This window comes from Myzus persicae, unplaced genomic scaffold (genome assembly GCF_001856785.1).
Source record: "Myzus persicae strain clone G006 unplaced genomic scaffold, MPER_G0061.0, whole genome shotgun sequence".
Lineage (NCBI taxonomy): Eukaryota > Metazoa > Arthropoda > Insecta > Hemiptera > Aphididae > Myzus > Myzus persicae.
Window position 1 is genome coordinate 17658 of NW_019103868.1, and position 19463 is coordinate 37120.

Here is a 19463-nt window from a genome sequence, read left to right on the forward strand (position 1 = left end):
AAGGGCAGAGGAGTAATTGTGGTAGTATTGGGGTTTGTGGAAGTAGGAATATAACTTTGGAGGCATATTAAAAAAAGATTATTTTTTTAGGAAACGACATAAACCAAAGTCGCAAGTACCAACCCTATAAAGTGTAAATATACAAGAAGCAATAATAGTATATCGTAGTAGATAGTTAAATAGTACAAAATACGTACACTCCATTCACCCAAATGCTCATGGACGGCTCGGGATGCATGCCGGCGGCGTAGCACGTGATGTTGATTTCGGTCGGCCACTTTTTCGGGCCAGTCTGTGGGGCATTGCTACTCATCGGCTCCGCCGGTGTCGTGAAATTCACATCGCCACCACTGCCTTCTGCGATATCATCCTCGTCGTCATCGTCGTTATCGTCGACAGATATTTTGAATATTCGTTCTGGTGCTAAAAAATAATTATAATATTTTTAAAAATAGCTAAAAATCCAACTTAAGGACATATTGTTATTTTGAACTCTGAGATTTTGTATTAATTTATCTTGATGTTACGTTCTGAAAAAAACAAGTTTCTTATTTTCCGTAAATTGTCAACTGGATAGTTTTCTTATAAATTCTAATTTATCTGAAATATATCGGATTGTGCAACTTTTATCATCGGTCATTAACTTTATTTTCCTACAAATTTGGGAATCGTGATTTTTTTTAGTAATTACAGTTAATAACCGTATGTAATGGGAAATGTTGATAACAATAACGAGCTTAATTGGATACCCGATATTTATAAATTATAATTATACTATTTGTCTGTGACTGAAAGAGTCAGGTTCCACGGTATACATGCTCGAAAACTGGGGATTCTAACTTCCACCCTGGAGTATAGTTGTGTTGCGGGGCTTAAGGGTGTCTGCGCTGTCACTGCAAGACTGATTTCAACAATAAACCTTGTGCCTGCCGCGGGGCGACAATAGTTGTGAAACAGTAAATGTCTCAGAAATACTTCTTGCAAAAACAAATAAGACGTTATAACATAATACATAATAATAATACATCGTTTTAAATTTTGATAAACACCTTCCACCATGTTTCAATTAATCTTATTTGGGATTCACGTGAGTACCTGGTGTATAACGATGATTAACTATGCATTTGATATTTTGGTCAACAGCGTTAATGACTGGGGAAAAACTCTATTTTCTTCATTTATCGTAAAATAATATCTATATCGACCTCTATGTTGTATTATACTTGTATGCAGAATAACCATTAGCCCTCATATCATATTCCAAATTTGTTATCACGGATTATTACCTTTAGTAAATAAAGATTGATAACTCGCGAAAACTGTTCATTTGAATTTAGAAACACTTCTTACATATTCTAAAAATCGTACTTATTTCAAAAAAAAATGTTATGTACCGCCGTTTCATAGTAATAAAAAAGCTAAGTAATTTAATGCGTATGATCCAGAAGTGTACTAAGGGATTACAAATATTAGATTTTGAATAAACGTATAGTTAAAGCATAGAATTCAGCGTTGATTGTGTTTGGGGGATCACCCTGTATAATATTATACTTGACGTAAAAAGTGTTATTTATATAATATTGTGAATAAAAAATTCTCTCTCGTGGCCTAAGCCCCGTGGTAAAATATTAAGTTTACAAATCCGGACGTATAAGTAGGAGTGATACACTTGTACCTATATATTATACAAATGTTACGGATATGTAGATTTCAGATATTTCCCTGAAATGCAAATATATGATTATAATATTGCATTTTTCGAATGACGATGACGGACTGTTTTAAAACGTTGTAGAACGTATAATATTATAAAATCGTATAGTTCTCCTTCATGCGTACAGTGCACGCACATCAGTTTGCTCGTGGGATATTGTTCCGTGTTTTTAAGTCATTTGTTTGCGTAATGATCTGTATATTAAAAAAAAAATCCTTATATGTGTACAATATTAATCTATGCGCTGGATTTCACCTTATACATAGGTTCGGTACATATATTATAATATTGATGAATAAACAAAATGCATATTATACGTATAATATTATTATAAGTATAAGTATTAAGTATATACAATGAAAATATATTTATTAAAATACAGTTCTTGTACAATTTCCGTGTACTCAAGGACTCAAGGTTATAAACTATCTTTTACACGCAGAATTTCGCACTTGGGTCCTACGATCTAAGATTTTCCCACTTAAGACGATCTTTAAATAACATCAATACACGCCTTTTCATATGACACGACGTATATATCTATTATACCCTGCAATACCCATATAAAGTAAATTTTGTTTACTCCGTTTATTTGTTTTTATTCGACGGTGTATAATCATTATAATTAATTGTCAGCTTAGCGATTTTAAATTGAATACATGATATCATTATTCGTAGGTGCCCATTTAAAGGTATAATAAAAATTGTTTTTTTAAAAATTAAGGATAACGAATAACGTTTCTGCTATACATATATACACGCACTATTTGCATACTTAAACCAATTATATTCGGGTATAACAATAGTATATATATATAGATACTTGAATAGCAGCATGGGTATTATAGGTATTCTGCTATCTACTAGCTGTCGCGCGTATGTGTAAACATTGGGGTCCGTTGTTTTTTTAGCATATTATATATTACACCGAAAGAAAGAGAGAAAGGAGTGTTTCTGCAACGCACCGTAACCGATAGGGTTGGTTTGTGAAAACAGTGTACGTCTTACGGTAGTCTTGTAGACGGGACGCGTACGAAAGAAAAAATGTATACAGCACAACAAAACAAGAAATAAAAAACAATCAATACGTGATCGGTGGGGATTATACTGATCGATTCATCCGCGTCGGAAACAGTAGTGTGTAATATTATGCGATACGCAGGTAACTTTATAATAAGCAAGCAATAACAGCTGCGTGTCTAGAAAGTTTGGAGACGCTAAATTTTCCTTGAAAAGTCAACCCGCAATAATACTTAGCAGCAGTTGTAGGTAAGCCCATTTGTGTAGTTTTATGTAAATATATATATATATATATTTACATAAAACAAATGGTTAATTAAATTAATCGCGGCATGTTATCACATAGGTATAGATACCGTGCGCGATCAACCAGGCCACCGTATACGAATAATCTTGGGCTTCCAAACTTTCTAGACTGATCTACGCTGTATAATGAGTATACCAATGTATATTTATGTGTTTACAGTATAGGTACTTGTAATGGCATGCATAATATAAAGTAACGGCGGCTCAGAAGCTACGAGCTAAGTTTTGCAGGCAATATTATACATATATCGAATATAATATACATGTATTATGTATGTATATATTAGGTATGTATGTAATATGTATGTTTGTATGTATGTATGTATGTATGTATGTATGTATGTATGTATGTATGTATGTATGTATGTAAGTATGTTTGTATGTATGTATGTATGTATGTATGTATGTATGTATGTATGTATGTATGTATGTATGTATGTATGTATGTATGTATGTATGTATGTATGTATGTATGTATGTATGTATGTATGTATGTATGTATGTATGTATGTATGTATGTATGTATGTATGTATGTATGTATGTATGTATGTATGTATGTATGTATGTATGTATGTATGTATGTATGTATGTATGTATGTATGTATGTATGTATGTATGTATGTATGTATGTATGTATGTATGTATGTATGTATGTATGTATGTATGTATGTATGTATGTATGTATGTATGTATGTATGTATGTATGTATGTATGTATGTATGTATGTATGTATGTATGTATGTATGTATGTATGTATGTATGTATGTATGTATGTATGTATGTATGTATGTATGTATGTATGTATGTATGTATGTATGTATGTATGTATGTATGTATGTATGTATGTATGTATGTATGTATGTATGTATGTATGTATGTATGTATGTATGTATGTATGTATGTATGTATGTATGTATGTATGTATGTATGTATGTATGTATGTATGTATGTATGTATGTATGTATGTATGTATGTATGTATGTATGTATGTATGTATGTATGTATGTATGTATGTATGTATGTATGTATGTATGTATGTATGTATGTATGTATGTATGTATGTATGTATGTATGTATGTATGTATGTATGTATGTATGTATGTATGTATGTATGTATGTATGTATGTATGTATGTATGTATGTATGTATGTATGTATGTATGTATGTATGTATGTATGTATGTATGTATGTATGTATGTATGTATGTATGTATGTATGTATGTATGTATGTATGTATGTATGTATGTATGTATGTATGTATGTATGTATGTATGTATGTATGTATGTATGTATGTATGTATGTATGTATGTATGTATGTATGTATGTATGTATGTATGTATGTATGTATGTATGTATGTATGTATGTATGTATGTATGTATGTATGTATGTATGTATGTATGTATGTATGTATGTATGTATGTATGTATGTATGTATGTATGTATGTATGTATGTATGTATGTATGTATGTATGTATGTATGTATGTATGTATGTATGTATGTATGTATGTATGTATGTATGTATGTATGTATGTATGTATGTATGTATGTATGTATGTATGTATGTATGTATGTATGTATGTATGTATGTATGTATGTATGTATGTATGTATGTATGTATGTATGTATGTATGTATGTATGTATGTATGTATGTATGTATGTATGTATGTATGTATGTATGTATGTATGTATGTATGTATGTATGTATGTATGTATGTATGTATGTATGTATGTATGTATGTATGTATGTATGTATGTATGTATGTATGTATGTATGTATGTATGTATGTATGTATGTATGTATGTATGTATGTATGTATGTATGTATGTATGTATGTATGTATGTATGTATGTATGTATGTATGTATGTATGTATGTATGTATGTATGTATGTATGTATGTATGTATGTATGTATGTATGTATGTATGTATGTATGTATGTATGTATGTATGTATGTATGTATGTATGTATGTATGTATGTATGTATGTATGTATGTATGTATGTATGTATGTATGTATGTATGTATGTATGTATGTATGTATGTATGTATGTATGTATGTATGTATGTATGTATGTATGTATGTATGTATGTATGTATGTATGTATGTATGTATGTATGTATGTATGTATGTATGTATGTATGTATGTATGTATGTATGTATGTATGTATGTATGTATGTATGTATGTATGTATGTATGTATGTATGTATGTATGTATGTATGTATGTATGTATGTATGTATGTATGTATGTATGTATGTATGTATGTATGTATGTATGTATGTATGTATGTATGTATGTATGTATGTATGTATGTATGTATGTATGTATGTATGTATGTATGTATGTATGTATGTATGTATGTATGTATGTATGTATGTATGTATGTATGTATGTATGTATGTATGTATGTATGTATGTATGTATGTATGTATGTATGTATGTATGTATGTATGTATGTATGTATGTATGTATGTATGTATGTATGTATGTATGTATGTATGTATGTATGTATGTATGTATGTATGTATGTATGTATGTATGTATGTATGTATGTATGTATGTATGTATGTATGTATGTATGTATGTATGTATGTATGTATGTATGTATGTATGTATGTATGTATGTATGTATGTATGTATGTATGTATGTATGTATGTATGTATGTATGTATGTATGTATGTATGTATGTATGTATGTATGTATGTATGTATGTATGTATGTATGTATGTATGTATGTATGTATGTATGTATGTATGTATGTATGTATGTATGTATGTATGTATGTATGTATGTATGTATGTATGTATGTATGTATGTATGTATGTATGTATGTATGTATGTATGTATGTATGTATGTATGTATGTATGTATGTATGTATGTATGTATGTATGTATGTATGTATGTATGTATGTATGTATGTATGTATGTATGTATGTATGTATGTATGTATGTATGTATGTATGTATGTATGTATGTATGTATGTATGTATGTATGTATGTATGTATGTATGTATGTATGTATGTATGTATGTATGTATGTATGTATGTATGTATGTATGTATGTATGTATGTATGTATGTATGTATGTATGTATGTATGTATGTATGTATGTATGTATGTATGTATGTATGTATGTATGTATGTATGTATGTATGTATGTATGTATGTATGTATGTATGTATGTATGTATGTATGTATGTATGTATGTATGTATGTATGTATGTATGTATGTATGTATGTATGTATGTATGTATGTATGTATGTATGTATGTATGTATGTATGTATGTATGTATGTATGTATGTATGTATGTATGTATGTATGTATGTATGTATGTATGTATGTATGTATGTATGTATGTATGTATGTATGTATGTATGTATGTATGTATGTATGTATGTATGTATGTATGTATGTATGTATGTATGTATGTATGTATGTATGTATGTATGTATGTATGTATGTATGTATGTATGTATGTATGTATGTATGTATGTATGTATGTATGTATGTATGTATGTATGTATGTATGTATGTATGTATGTATGTATGTATGTATGTATGTATGTATGTATGTATGTATGTATGTATGTATGTATGTATGTATGTATGTATGTATGTATGTATGTATGTATGTATGTATGTATGTATGTATGTATGTATGTATGTATGTATGTATGTATGTATGTATGTATGTATGTATGTATGTATGTATGTATGTATGTATGTATGTATGTATGTATGTATGTATGTATGTATGTATGTATGTATGTATGTATGTATGTATGTATGTATGTATGTATGTATGTATGTATGTATGTATGTATGTATGTATGTATGTATGTATGTATGTATGTATGNCACGTGTTCCCCCTACCGTTCCAAAAACCTACAAACCATCAATACAAAAACCTACAGTACCTACTAATAGCTAATGGCCACAGTTGCCGGGCTCAGGATCAATTAAAAAAAAAAAAAAATATATACACCACGTGATTGAATATATCGCTAGTGCACAGATATTTATGGAAATTATAAACACTACGTTCATGTTATGAAACTATTTAAAATGTATATTTGATCATCTTTTATTATCATCCACCAATTTTTTTTATTTTTGAGTTGAAAATGTAGAAACTACATAGAAAGTGAAAAAATCGTGCTTAACATCAAACGGACGTAGTATTGTATAAAACTATTGTTATTCATTTCGGTAAAGTATAAATTAAAACTCTTTGAAAATTGACTCGAACAAGTAAAATCAATCAAAAACTAAACATTTTAATATTGCAAATCGTGATCGTATTATTTGACGCATCTAATAAACATATAGTTAATAGAAACAATTGATGAAAGTGTAGCGTTCACTTGTTTTTTCCCTTTTCCTTTTTACGATTATCATTTAACTTCAATGCCCATTGTTACTGTTGGGCAAATTCTAGAATCATATTATAATTTAATATTATAGCAAATAATATTAGGTATACTAAATGTAACACTCGATGCATTATAGTACTAACCTAAGGGTATATCACAGGTTATTCACTCATTCAGTATAGTTGTATGTATCTGAGAAATGTATAATAGTATATAAATTGACAGAACTTCAGAAATCATGATTGCATTTAAGAGAACTATTATTAAATGACAATCATTCAAATTAATTTTAAACCAAATACCCCTTATAAAAGCTTTTCAGCTAACCCCCCGCTGTGGACACACGTTTTATTTTATATATGTATATTATTTAGACATATAATCGCACATCTATCAACCTTTCGAATGTATTTTTTATAAATAAAACCTCGTTTCATAATTTAGTTTCAGTTTAAATACCACATGGATAGAAAATCTGGTTTTAGTTTATTTTATTACATCTATCACATTTGTCGGAGGGCCAAAAAAGTATTGTCGCGTTCATAAAAAGAATCTGAGTGGAAAAAACTTGGATATCTAAAAAATGTCCAGATTTCGTTAACAACGAATAGTTGCTTAAATAAATTTATCTTGTTTTTTTGGTTGTTGTTTTTCGTGATTTTTTTAAATTGGGAAATTCAAATACTGGCTTTCTAGAGTAAAATCTATGTTCAGTTTCCTGCAATTTATTGATGTGCTTTATGAAACTTTTAGTACATTTTTACCACTCCAAAAAGTGTCCAACGAAAAATAGGGCATATTATTGTAAAATCTGTAACTTAACTCGTTCGACCCAGAATCATAGAATAAATGTACTATCTACAACTTGTATGAACAAATGGAAAAAATATGTTTTTTTGTTTAGGGAGAGGGGGGTGGTGTAAATATTACGTACAATTTAAAATCTAAAATTCTCAATTCGTCGAATTCTTACTGTTGAATGTTGATTTGTCCATATCGATACACAATAATAAATAATAATAAGTCATGCCTAAAATTATATCCTAGACAAAAAAAAACCCAATGATCTAGTGTTTCATTTTGTATGTTTTCGATACCGTTACTATAGTCGCGCATAGTGAGTGTCACGTTGTATATAATTATGTAAGTAGTGTATACCACTGCGGATTGCTATAAAAAAGTCTGAGGGTTTTTCAAATGATTTATATGTGGTATTAATATACGCGGGTATACATTATTCTATTCGAACCGTAATTAGGTTACTTTGTATGTGTAGGTATGTACTGGCGTACTCTGTGTGTGTGTGTGTGTCATTCGCACAATCATTAAAAAATATGTCAAATATTCAGATCGAATAAAACGTGACGAAAGTGTGATAATTATTTCGATTTTTTTTCTCTTTTATTTTCTTTGACCACAAGTATTGATGTACATTGTCCGGCGCCGGAGACAGTTTCCTCCCGTCTCCTCCTACGACAATTGCATGAGCGCGGAAAATAACATTATTTAGTATATATATACATGTATAATATATAATACAAATACAATGTCCCCGTATACGTGAAAATAATAATAATCGTCCAATAACGCGTAGTTAAACGCGTGTGCAGCCCACACGCTGGGACACAAAAAATAAACACGGGGAGGCAACGATGACGCTTTAATGATAATAATAATAACGATAAATAACAATAATAACACGACCATCGTTGTGTGCACATATTATTATTTATTATATATATTGTTATTAAAACGTGTATACGTCGTACTATTATTTTTTTTTTAAGTCGAGAGTTTTATTGAATGGCATGCTTTATCGAATAATATAATATACAATAATACGGATATATATTGTACTTTGTGATTATTTCTAGGGCTAGCTAAATGTAATTGCAAGAGCGAAACGCAGCCAATGCAGTCAATATTAACTAGCGTATGTGTATGGCTGAGGTATAACGGATAAGATTATTTTTAAAAACATAAATAATTCAGATAGAATTATGTGTAACTAGGACATTTAGGACATTTATAAGAAAACACGACATTTGCTAGCTGTTATAAAGTAAACTACTTTCATCATTTTTTTGATTTAAAATTTTTTAATTTCATCTATTATTTTCAATAATATATTCTGAAGCAATACATTTTCTGAAAATGTTTATAATTAATTACTACAAACATAGATAATTGAGTTGAACGATGAAGCTGTAGGGTAGTCTGGGAATATTTTTATAGTAATATTATAATAGTACTACGGCACAATACTCTATTCTTATTAATTTAAAATACTTCTATAAAATACATATTACTACATTAGACTATTTAGTGTATTTTATATAATGACATCTTCAAAAAATATTCCATTTTCGATTATGAAATAAAACTATTAAATGAATGTGAACAATTAAAACAAAGTTATAAACAATATGATGTTTCTTTAAAAAATTTAATACTATATATACATTTCAGATATTATATAAAATATAAAAATTTTCTTTTTGATACCTAATAAAAAACTAGACTGACTTTTAGTATAATATATAATCTATATAATTATGTTGTTGTCAGGACAGATGTTATGGTTACCTATACCTATTATGCTTGTTGCTCACTCTAGATGATGACCGATAGCCACACGCTCAGGTACGAGTAGAATATCTGAAGAATATAAATAGGCGTAATATTATAACAAAAATTACAATACCTACCTACGTGAGCAAGAGCGTGCGGTCATGTTTTTCAATCGCGGCGAATTGTATTATTACATATTTATTATTTGTATTTTTTTTTTTTAATTTAGGCCATCGGATTTCTTAAGAAGTAGTCCGTCGCGGTGGACATCGCGAGCATATTATATTATATTCATTACATTAAATAAAATAATATTAAGTTTTTTAAAGTTTTTTTTAGCGCTCGTTCTCATTATTCAGGACATACATACATTTACTTGCCATCGTTATTATATTTTTAAACGCATAAACAAGACTACTGCCGTTACAATAATAATAATAATAATAATAATTGGCGTTCGATGTTGATTTTCAGTTTTTTCAAATATTTATTTTAAATAAACACAAAACATACTTAATATTACGGGGATTATATTATAAAGAATAATAATCTTCGTGTGCTCCACAATTATAATATTACTAAAAAAAATATAGGTAAGTATTATATTGTTACTATTGATGGCTTAGATTTTTTTTTTGGTTTTTCCTCGCACATCAGCAAGATGATCCGCAAAGAAAATAGTATTATTATTTATTATACCATACACATATAGTTTTGCAAGCCATTTTTAATATAACCGTGTACTATATAATAAAATCTACATAAAATTCAATTATTAAAAAAAAACATTTTACGGCGATAAACTGTTTTTTGGTATTGTATAATATATAGTTGTTATATAGGTTAGGTAAAGTAATAGGTACACAACAAGCAAGCTTTTAAATTATTTTTAATTAAAACTTACAGGACAGGAATAATTGTGTTATATTATTATGTAATATTATGTTACGGTTAGAAACAATAATAAAATGTTAAAACACTCAAACTGTTAGCATTATGAAAAAAAGAACATTTTATTGTTCATTGTAGTAATTGAAAGTATAAATTTTTTTCGCTCGAATAAATAAATAATATCGTTAAACGTTGTTTCATATATTTGAAAATAATAAATTATGTTTATAATTTAAACCGATATTGTTACGGTCGCTCGTTAAACAGAATGTGTGCATATTTTAATAGTTTTGAAGTGCTTGGGCTTCCGGTCGCTGAATATATGACCCTCTCAACATGTGTGCATTAGGGAACAGGAAATTATACTCAAAACTGAACTGCTAAAAACTACTGATAATGATTCATACAATATTCTGTAGTAAAATATAAACAAAAAACTAACCTACTACGGTTGAATAAAATATGCCCTATTAGGTTCATGTAGTAGTATTTCAGACAACATTTGATACGTGCATAGGCATATTATGACATTATACTTCATTTCGTAGAACGCATAAAAGTAACATTTAGACCAAATTCCGATTTTGGTTTTTTTTACCATTATTTTTTTAGAACAACATATCCGATTATTATATGGTATATAACAACTATTATTATAATAACCCCTTTCAATTCGATGCTCTTTAGGTACACATCACGTTTTGTTATTGTTTTTCATTTCATTTTACTATTTTTTTAACCATACACCCATTCCACGGTAACGGCAACTCCATTGAAAATCGACGACACGCTTTACATGTTTACATTGTTCACCAATATAGCATTCGAAATTAAAAACAAATAATACATGTGTCGGGCGGGAGAATATAAAAAAACCTGACTACCTTATACTTGTAAATATTTCTGAATCACACACGACCTCCATCTTTTTGACACCACCTGGTTCTTCCGCGGCATAATGTGTTTATGTACATCAATACAAATATGGCTTTTTTTATTGATTGTGTTTAGCCATGCACAAAAATTGATCGTTTCGTATATATTATACAAACATATAGTATAGTCATTGGGTTTAGCAAAGAAGACGGAATTGAATGTTAATGGAAATTTCACAGGCTGATCGATTTGTTTACCAACGGTATGGATATGAAACTTCGCCTTATTATGGCTAGTCAATAATATTTGATAATTCGGTAGGTTGTGTGTATTTAGTTATTTATTTTATGGAGACAACAAGTTACGATTTTATAAAAGAAAACAGCAGTAATTTTGAATAAATGATTTTTGATGAGCAATACTATGTAATTATTATAGGTTTCATACTTTATAGTTAATTTGTTTAAATTTATGTGAATATTAAATAATAATGAGTATGTGATTTTTCATCTATTTGCAGCAATGCAGTATGCACGTTGCATAATAATTTACCTGTGGAGTGCTTAAATATTTTGTTCCATGTATGATTTATGACTAGATTAAAATTACCAAAAATACAGCAAAAACGGGCATGGTTCATCCAATCTGAATTTTAATATCAAGCTAAATCAATATTCATTATAGAAGTATTCATTATATTAGAGTAGATTTTTAAATCACGATGAAGCTAAAAAATGTCTTTACTTATACCTGCTATTTTATGTCGTTTTATCGTTTTTAAAAATAGATTTTAATTTTTTATAAGTAAAATGTTTTTTTTAAATAATTGAAAACAATGTTATTCCGTTACACAATGGGGACGTAGAAATGAATAACCAAATCGTTTGTTGATAAGACATTGTACTCATGTCTGGTGAACTCAACCATATACCAGTAAACCATCCGGTAATTACGAAATTATTCTAAACCTGATATTACCCGTATCATATACCTATACAAAATAGAAAAGTCCTAAATTATATTTTTTTTCATTTACTCAAATTACATAAATCAGGCTCAGTGTGCGCACGTCTTAAATTGCTATACTGCACACAATTTCAGGACTCGCTATACAGCAGCGATTTAATGCAATGCCGTTTTATATACTTATATATTGATAATACAATACGAGTACCTATATGTATATACAGGATGATACGTATTTCAGCCAATGAGAACACTTTTTTATTTTTTTAACCTCGAGTTGAAATAATGTATTATACCCAATGTTTAAATGCTTTATTGTTATTCCTCTTTCAAAATTTCGGATTTTCTATAGTACCTATGCATACCTACGTATATTATATACGTTATTAAAAATATAACATAATCTAAGTGTGCTTGCAGACTGCAATAAATATTTCATTTGACGGCCAGAGTACTTTTAGACCAGTTGAAAAAAATCAAATTCAAACCGTTTGGTGCCAATTATTGTTTGTACCGGGAAATAAAAAATATCGTTTTTATAAGATTATTCATTATTCGGTAATTGTTTTTAAATAAATTATTCAGTGCGGTGAATACAAACGTAATACTATTGTATTACAATATTCATATTAAAAAATAAGCAATTTCTTTATTTCAATAAGTGCTTAATAATTCCGATATCTCGATCTGAACTACTCTGACAAAATGTACGAGGTATATTTGCAAATGCAGTATATGCATCGTTAACTAAATATTAAAATGTTCTATCGCGGTTGTTCGGGGCGCTTTTGTCTTTCACTCCCCTAAATTCACACCCTACCAAATTATACCGTTGTCAGCCACAATAACCTAATAACGCTGTAGATCTATACCTAATACACAGCATAATAATATGTATATTGCATAGAATATTAGGATCTATATGTGGATAAGACGAAGGGACGATAGTGCACAATATATATAATATTATAATATGTCAATTTTACCAAGGTGATACTTGACCTTTTTTAAAACCTTTATATATATTAACAGTACAAACGTACGATCGAAAATTGTTTTTGGCTAAACATACACCGAAAAAAACTAACGATAACCGCGACAAACAACGTCGTAAAATACTTGAATTAATGACAAAATAAAATGGTTACCCACTTACCGTAAGTATATCAAGATGTGTACTGTAGTCTACCAAGGAGGGTAGGGTAAGATTTACTCAACCTCAGTATAGGTATGTCACAATGCGATTCACGGACGGACGCGTACGAAATAAAGTTGCCAGTGAAAAATGTTTAGTTTAAATCCGGTGAGGTTCTACACTCACGAGGTCCGACCATGGTAAGCACGGTCGATGCAACCGCCAATCATATTATAATTGCTTACGTAACTCGAGGGTAACTTTGATATTTTCCATAGGTCAGTCTTATAAAACGTTTTTCGCGCAGTTTTCTCTGTGCCCATCTCCAATGTCCAATTCTAAAGCACTGTTTTCAATTTTTTTTTTTTGTTTTTGCGTCATCGTGCTTGTTGTTCAGTGCGAAGTTTTGCCATTCTCAAATCCTCGTATTATACAGTGTAGTGGCTATTACCGTGCATTGTTTGTAAATTATATCATATATGCGCATATATATAACATATTATTTAGGTAATTACACTTTTAGGTATTGATAGTACTATATTATATAAGCACTCAATGTAATCAATACCTATTAATTATAACAAATTAATTACTAAGTATCGATTATGATTCAGGGTCATAATTCATAACTGTAGAGAGTAGAGAACGTATTTAACTGTAATTAGTAATTACATATTTTTTACCCAGTTTTAATATTTTATATGTGTTTTATGTACATATGAATAAATTTGTACTAATTTAATCTTACATATTTATAGACATATACATATTAAATACACAAGTATTTTTCATATTAAATATATAATGAGTAAGTACATAATATATTGTAAATACTTAAGGACATTTTCGTTATTTCCTATGCGTTTTATTTTTAAATTATGTATTATGAACTTTCACCATCAAGCGTCGTTCTTATTTCTTTGTACATTGAATTTTTCACTACCGAAATTAGTGTCATTTTTTTTTAAATAAAATTAGTTACAATGCTCAACGTTTAAAATTCAGATAATAAGGTAAAACAATTCTATATTCAACATGTTATGAAATACCGGTAAGGTCAGTGCTTTCAGTTAAGTCAACATATTATTTCTTCTACCAAAAAAAATGAGGAGAACATAAAAGAAAACGAAGTCGCTGATCTCCCAGCCAAAGCTACAATCACCTCTCCACTATCATCGTCCACACAAATTACTTCACTCAGAGACATACGAACACTTATTACAATTAAATGTTAACTAAGATGGCACCAAAAGTGGACATATCTTACTATACAAATTAAATCATATTAAACATGACACCGAAAAATTTCATTTTTCCTATCGAAATTCACAGAAAATTCGAAGTCATATATTAACGAGACTCAGAATCAGGCGCACGCAAATCTCTCAGTTTCATAATGGCCAAAGAAGAATCCCCAATGTGTACATCCTGCGGTTTCCAAGTCACCATCAGCCACATTCTCACTGAATGCCGAACACACTACAATATCCGAACAAGCCAAAACCTGCCCGAATCACTAGCCGAAGTACTAAACAATCACCCTAAATACATTGCCAACATCATCCAATTCATCACAGCCAATCTTCAAGACAATATTATATAAAAATGTATAGTTAAAATAAGTAGAGACAATTAATTAATCATATCGTCTATAGACCCAACGGCCCATGTAGCCAAGGGTCAATTTTTTTTTGGATAAAAAAATTTTTTTTTAAATAAGGAGGCGGATGGTAACGTAATTGGTTCAATATTATTGGTACCTAAACTTAGTTCTGTTCTAAGTTTATAGTAATAATTCTTTCCTCTTGAACTATAAGCAGCAAGATAAATCAATCATAAAACAAGCTAAGTAGTAAGTTGTTCAATGATTTAATGGATTTATTATGGAACGGAAACGTACATGATGAAAATATATTTTTTTCACGCTATAATAATTTGGTCATCAAGAAACTACCTGAGAATTACTACAAATGAGTATCGACCGACTAGTGTTTGAATATCAAACTGGCCTATGCCAAATCGCCACGAAAAGAGGTTGTAACTTGTAAAAATTTTAGTTCTACTAGTAAGTAGAAATACGCGACATAACGTATTAAATACGTGAGTATAAATTATAATAATATATACACAATAATGTGTACTCACTGTATACGACCATGGGGTGCCAGGCAGACCGGCGTTCAGAGTTCCAGTCCTCCACTTGACACCTGTACTCGCCGGTGAGCTCGGCGGTGGGCCGCTCGACCCTGATGACCCGGTGCAAGTACGAGCGGTCGGCACGTGGCGTCTCTGCGGTGACGTCAACCGTTCGTCCGCTGAGCGGGCCGAGCCCGCCCCCCGCCTCAGGACCGCCGCCAGCTATCCACTGATACACCTGTTCGTTGTCATTGATGATGGCCATCGCGTCGTTTGGTGCTGCCGGTATGGGGTTGCGCCGGAAGTACCACTTGACCACCAAACCCCGTAGCCGCTGCACCTCCTCCATGGCCGCGTCCATGGCCAGGTCCGGTGCCGGCGACGATGACCGCCGGTCGCGAGCGCCGTTCGCCGTAGACGCTGTCCCGTTGACCGGCCGTGGTTTCACATCGCCATTCTCGTCATCGTTCTCTCCACCCTCCAACGCGTATACGCAGCCCAACAACAGCGGCGGAGGTGCACCGCCGATCGCAGTGGCAGCCTGGTCGGGCTTGGCATCGTATGACCGAACCACCGACGGCACGTCCACCCTGACGACTCGCACAACGTTTACGGTCAATGCCGCCTGGTCTGTGGACAAAAAAAAAAACACATCAGTTTACGATCATTTTTCACACATTGCCAAGATTTTTCATTCCACGCGGAAATAGCTATATTGTGTATTACAAATATAAATCGTGGATTTGATTTCGTTTTTACGATATCAAACAATACATAAACATGTGTAGTCTGTCAACTGAACTTTAAGCATTATCGTTAAATTATATACCAGTTTAGGTACCTACTAATAAATAATAATATTATTAATGATTTTATCTCATCATATAGATACCTAATACAATTTTTCATCCAGTCATATGCAATTTTGAGCTTTAAAAAAAACGTGTAATCTATTGTTTGTAACAGGTTATCAAACTGTAGGGCTGTAGGTGTTTCATTATTTTTTATTACAAGGGATTTTAATATTTATTATAGATTAATATTTTGAATTTTCTACCCTAACCAACAAAAAATTAACGGGAAAACTTACAATCATGTTTAAAAACAAACATTTACTGAAGTAATAATTATCTGAAGTTAATTGAACTACTTTGATATTTAGATATAGATAAAGATCTATATTTGATATATTATGACATGGTATTATATGCAATATACATAATATCCATTATATATATAAATAATATAATGGAATGGATCTATATTTAATATATTATACATACGATGTATTCTTTTTTCTATTATAACATTCTTTATTGTCTTCTGCTTGGTCTACCATAAGATTATGACAATAAATTACACATTATATTACTTTATATAAGGCGGCTGTTGTATACGATATATATAACATGTAAACAGCAAAGTTTGACTATTTCCTATTACGTAACTAACCAATAAATCACCAGCTCGATATAAAATTTTGAAACTCCCTCGGTTAGTATAACACGGTTTATATCATGATGATCAATTCAAACACAAGTTGGTACAGACATCGAAAAAAGAATATTACATGATAATGAAATTCACTTTACATGGTGTATTGACTATTAACCCCGCGGATAAACGATACCACTACTGAGTCACTGAGACACATGCGTCTCAAACAATAGGTAATATAATATATGATAAGTGAAACGGTGTATTTAGTATATACAATGATAATAAATAAAATAGAAGCAATAACTATTATTATAACTTATATCTATGTAGGTAGATATAATAATTCTAACAAAAACTATACATCGTTGGAGTCGAACATCATTAGTTTGCAACATAACAGCTCTGACAGCATGTAGACAGTGCAGGTGTTTTTAACCAAATAAATTATTGACGAAAAATGTTTTTCTCAGGAGGGTAGGAGTGGGGACGTGAGATCAAAATCGTATAAATATAAAGTAATAGCTAGCTAAGAAAATATAGGGGCATACTAGAACCAAGAGGTGTACGATGTTCGATGCACATTATACAATATATTATAATATTATTATGTGAGAAAAATACAAGCTCGGCCGACTTCATGATATATACCCTTAAGCCCATGAGAGTATTCTGTGGCATATGGATGGTATAACATATTAAAGTATGGGGCCAATAGGTGCGATGCAATCGGACTCTTAAAAAAAAATATTTATAATATATATGTGAATAAAAAATTACTGTTTTCGGCTTCGGTTCACGCACAGCATTATATGTAGCTGAGCGGCCTACGACGATATGTATATCAATCAAAACGAGAAACGTATCTATGCGTTTGTACAATAATATATTTCTAACAAAACTATAGATAATAATATTGCTTGTATATACCTATATTATATTACAATATGAATAATTTGTTTTTTCCGTGTTTTCTCGTGGGAAATTTCTAACGTAATATTATCACTCTCTCTCCCTCTCTTCATATATATATATATATATATATATATAATATGTGTATACATATATTATTATCATACGTTTTACTATCCTACGTTCGGAGGTAAAATATAATATAATATAATACAATATAATAATACAAAATTGGAAAAATTCGTATTTCCGTAGACAATGTATACTGACCACATTGTTGACTGCCTGTGTTTGTTTATATGTAACCGCTGATGCCGAAAAATACACATAGTATTATTATTATTATAACCAATTTGACCGAGTATAACGGTGTATAGGCCGACCGTAAATGTTGCACATAATAATATCTGATGGCGTAACGATATCGACGGCTGCAGACCGCGTGGTCTCATCTGCTGTAGCGCACTTAATTCGACATGGTGTCTATCATTTTGGCAGTTACGACAGATGTTCGAAACGTCAAAATAACATTAAAAAAAAAAAAATGCTTACACTCGTGCGCCGACCATGCATTATGGTTGTTTGTTTCTAATTGGCTCCAAATTTCAAAAAACAAGAAATAAAAAAAAGAAGAAAAAAAGCCGTGTACGTAACATTGTTATTCGTATACATATAGCCATATAGGTATACCGTAAACCTAATTTAAAAAAACCTTCTAAAAGTCTTTTAACAGAAACCCGGCCGGAACCCTTTGCTTATTCTCTGATGGTAGCCGGTAGGGTAGAGTAGGGCAGTGCCGATACCTAGTATCCGGTAGTATAGATTTGTATGGTTATTAATTCAAATATTATTTTATTTTAGTACAAATAAGTTTTTTGAAAAAAAAATATACATATAATACACCTAATAGTATTGCAGACAAATTTCCAAAAAAAAACTTAATATTATTTTTTTTATGATGATAATTAAGTATTTATATATTTTGGTTTTATCATTCCCAAGTCACTGATTGCAAATTCTGTGCTTATCTTGTTTACACTTTAAAAACTAATTCTGTAAGTGCCTTTAAAAACATGTGTTTGATAAAACTAAAACTGGGAAGCTTTTTTTCTCTA

At 30.3% G+C, this 19463-nt stretch overlaps 1 protein-coding gene across 1 annotated transcript in view; it reads right to left on the bottom strand.

The window, feature by feature from the left end:
* The window catches only part of LOC111035657, a 43418-nt gene that overhangs the window by 4105 nt on the left and 19850 nt on the right, over positions 1-19463 (bottom strand). The window contains exons 2-3 of the mRNA XM_022317354.1: positions 16009-16629; positions 198-423 (exon numbers count right to left, since the gene is read on the bottom strand). Coding sequence (XP_022173046.1) covers positions 198-423; positions 16009-16629 — 847 coding nt within the window. The remainder of the gene's footprint in view (positions 1-197; positions 424-16008; positions 16630-19463) is intronic.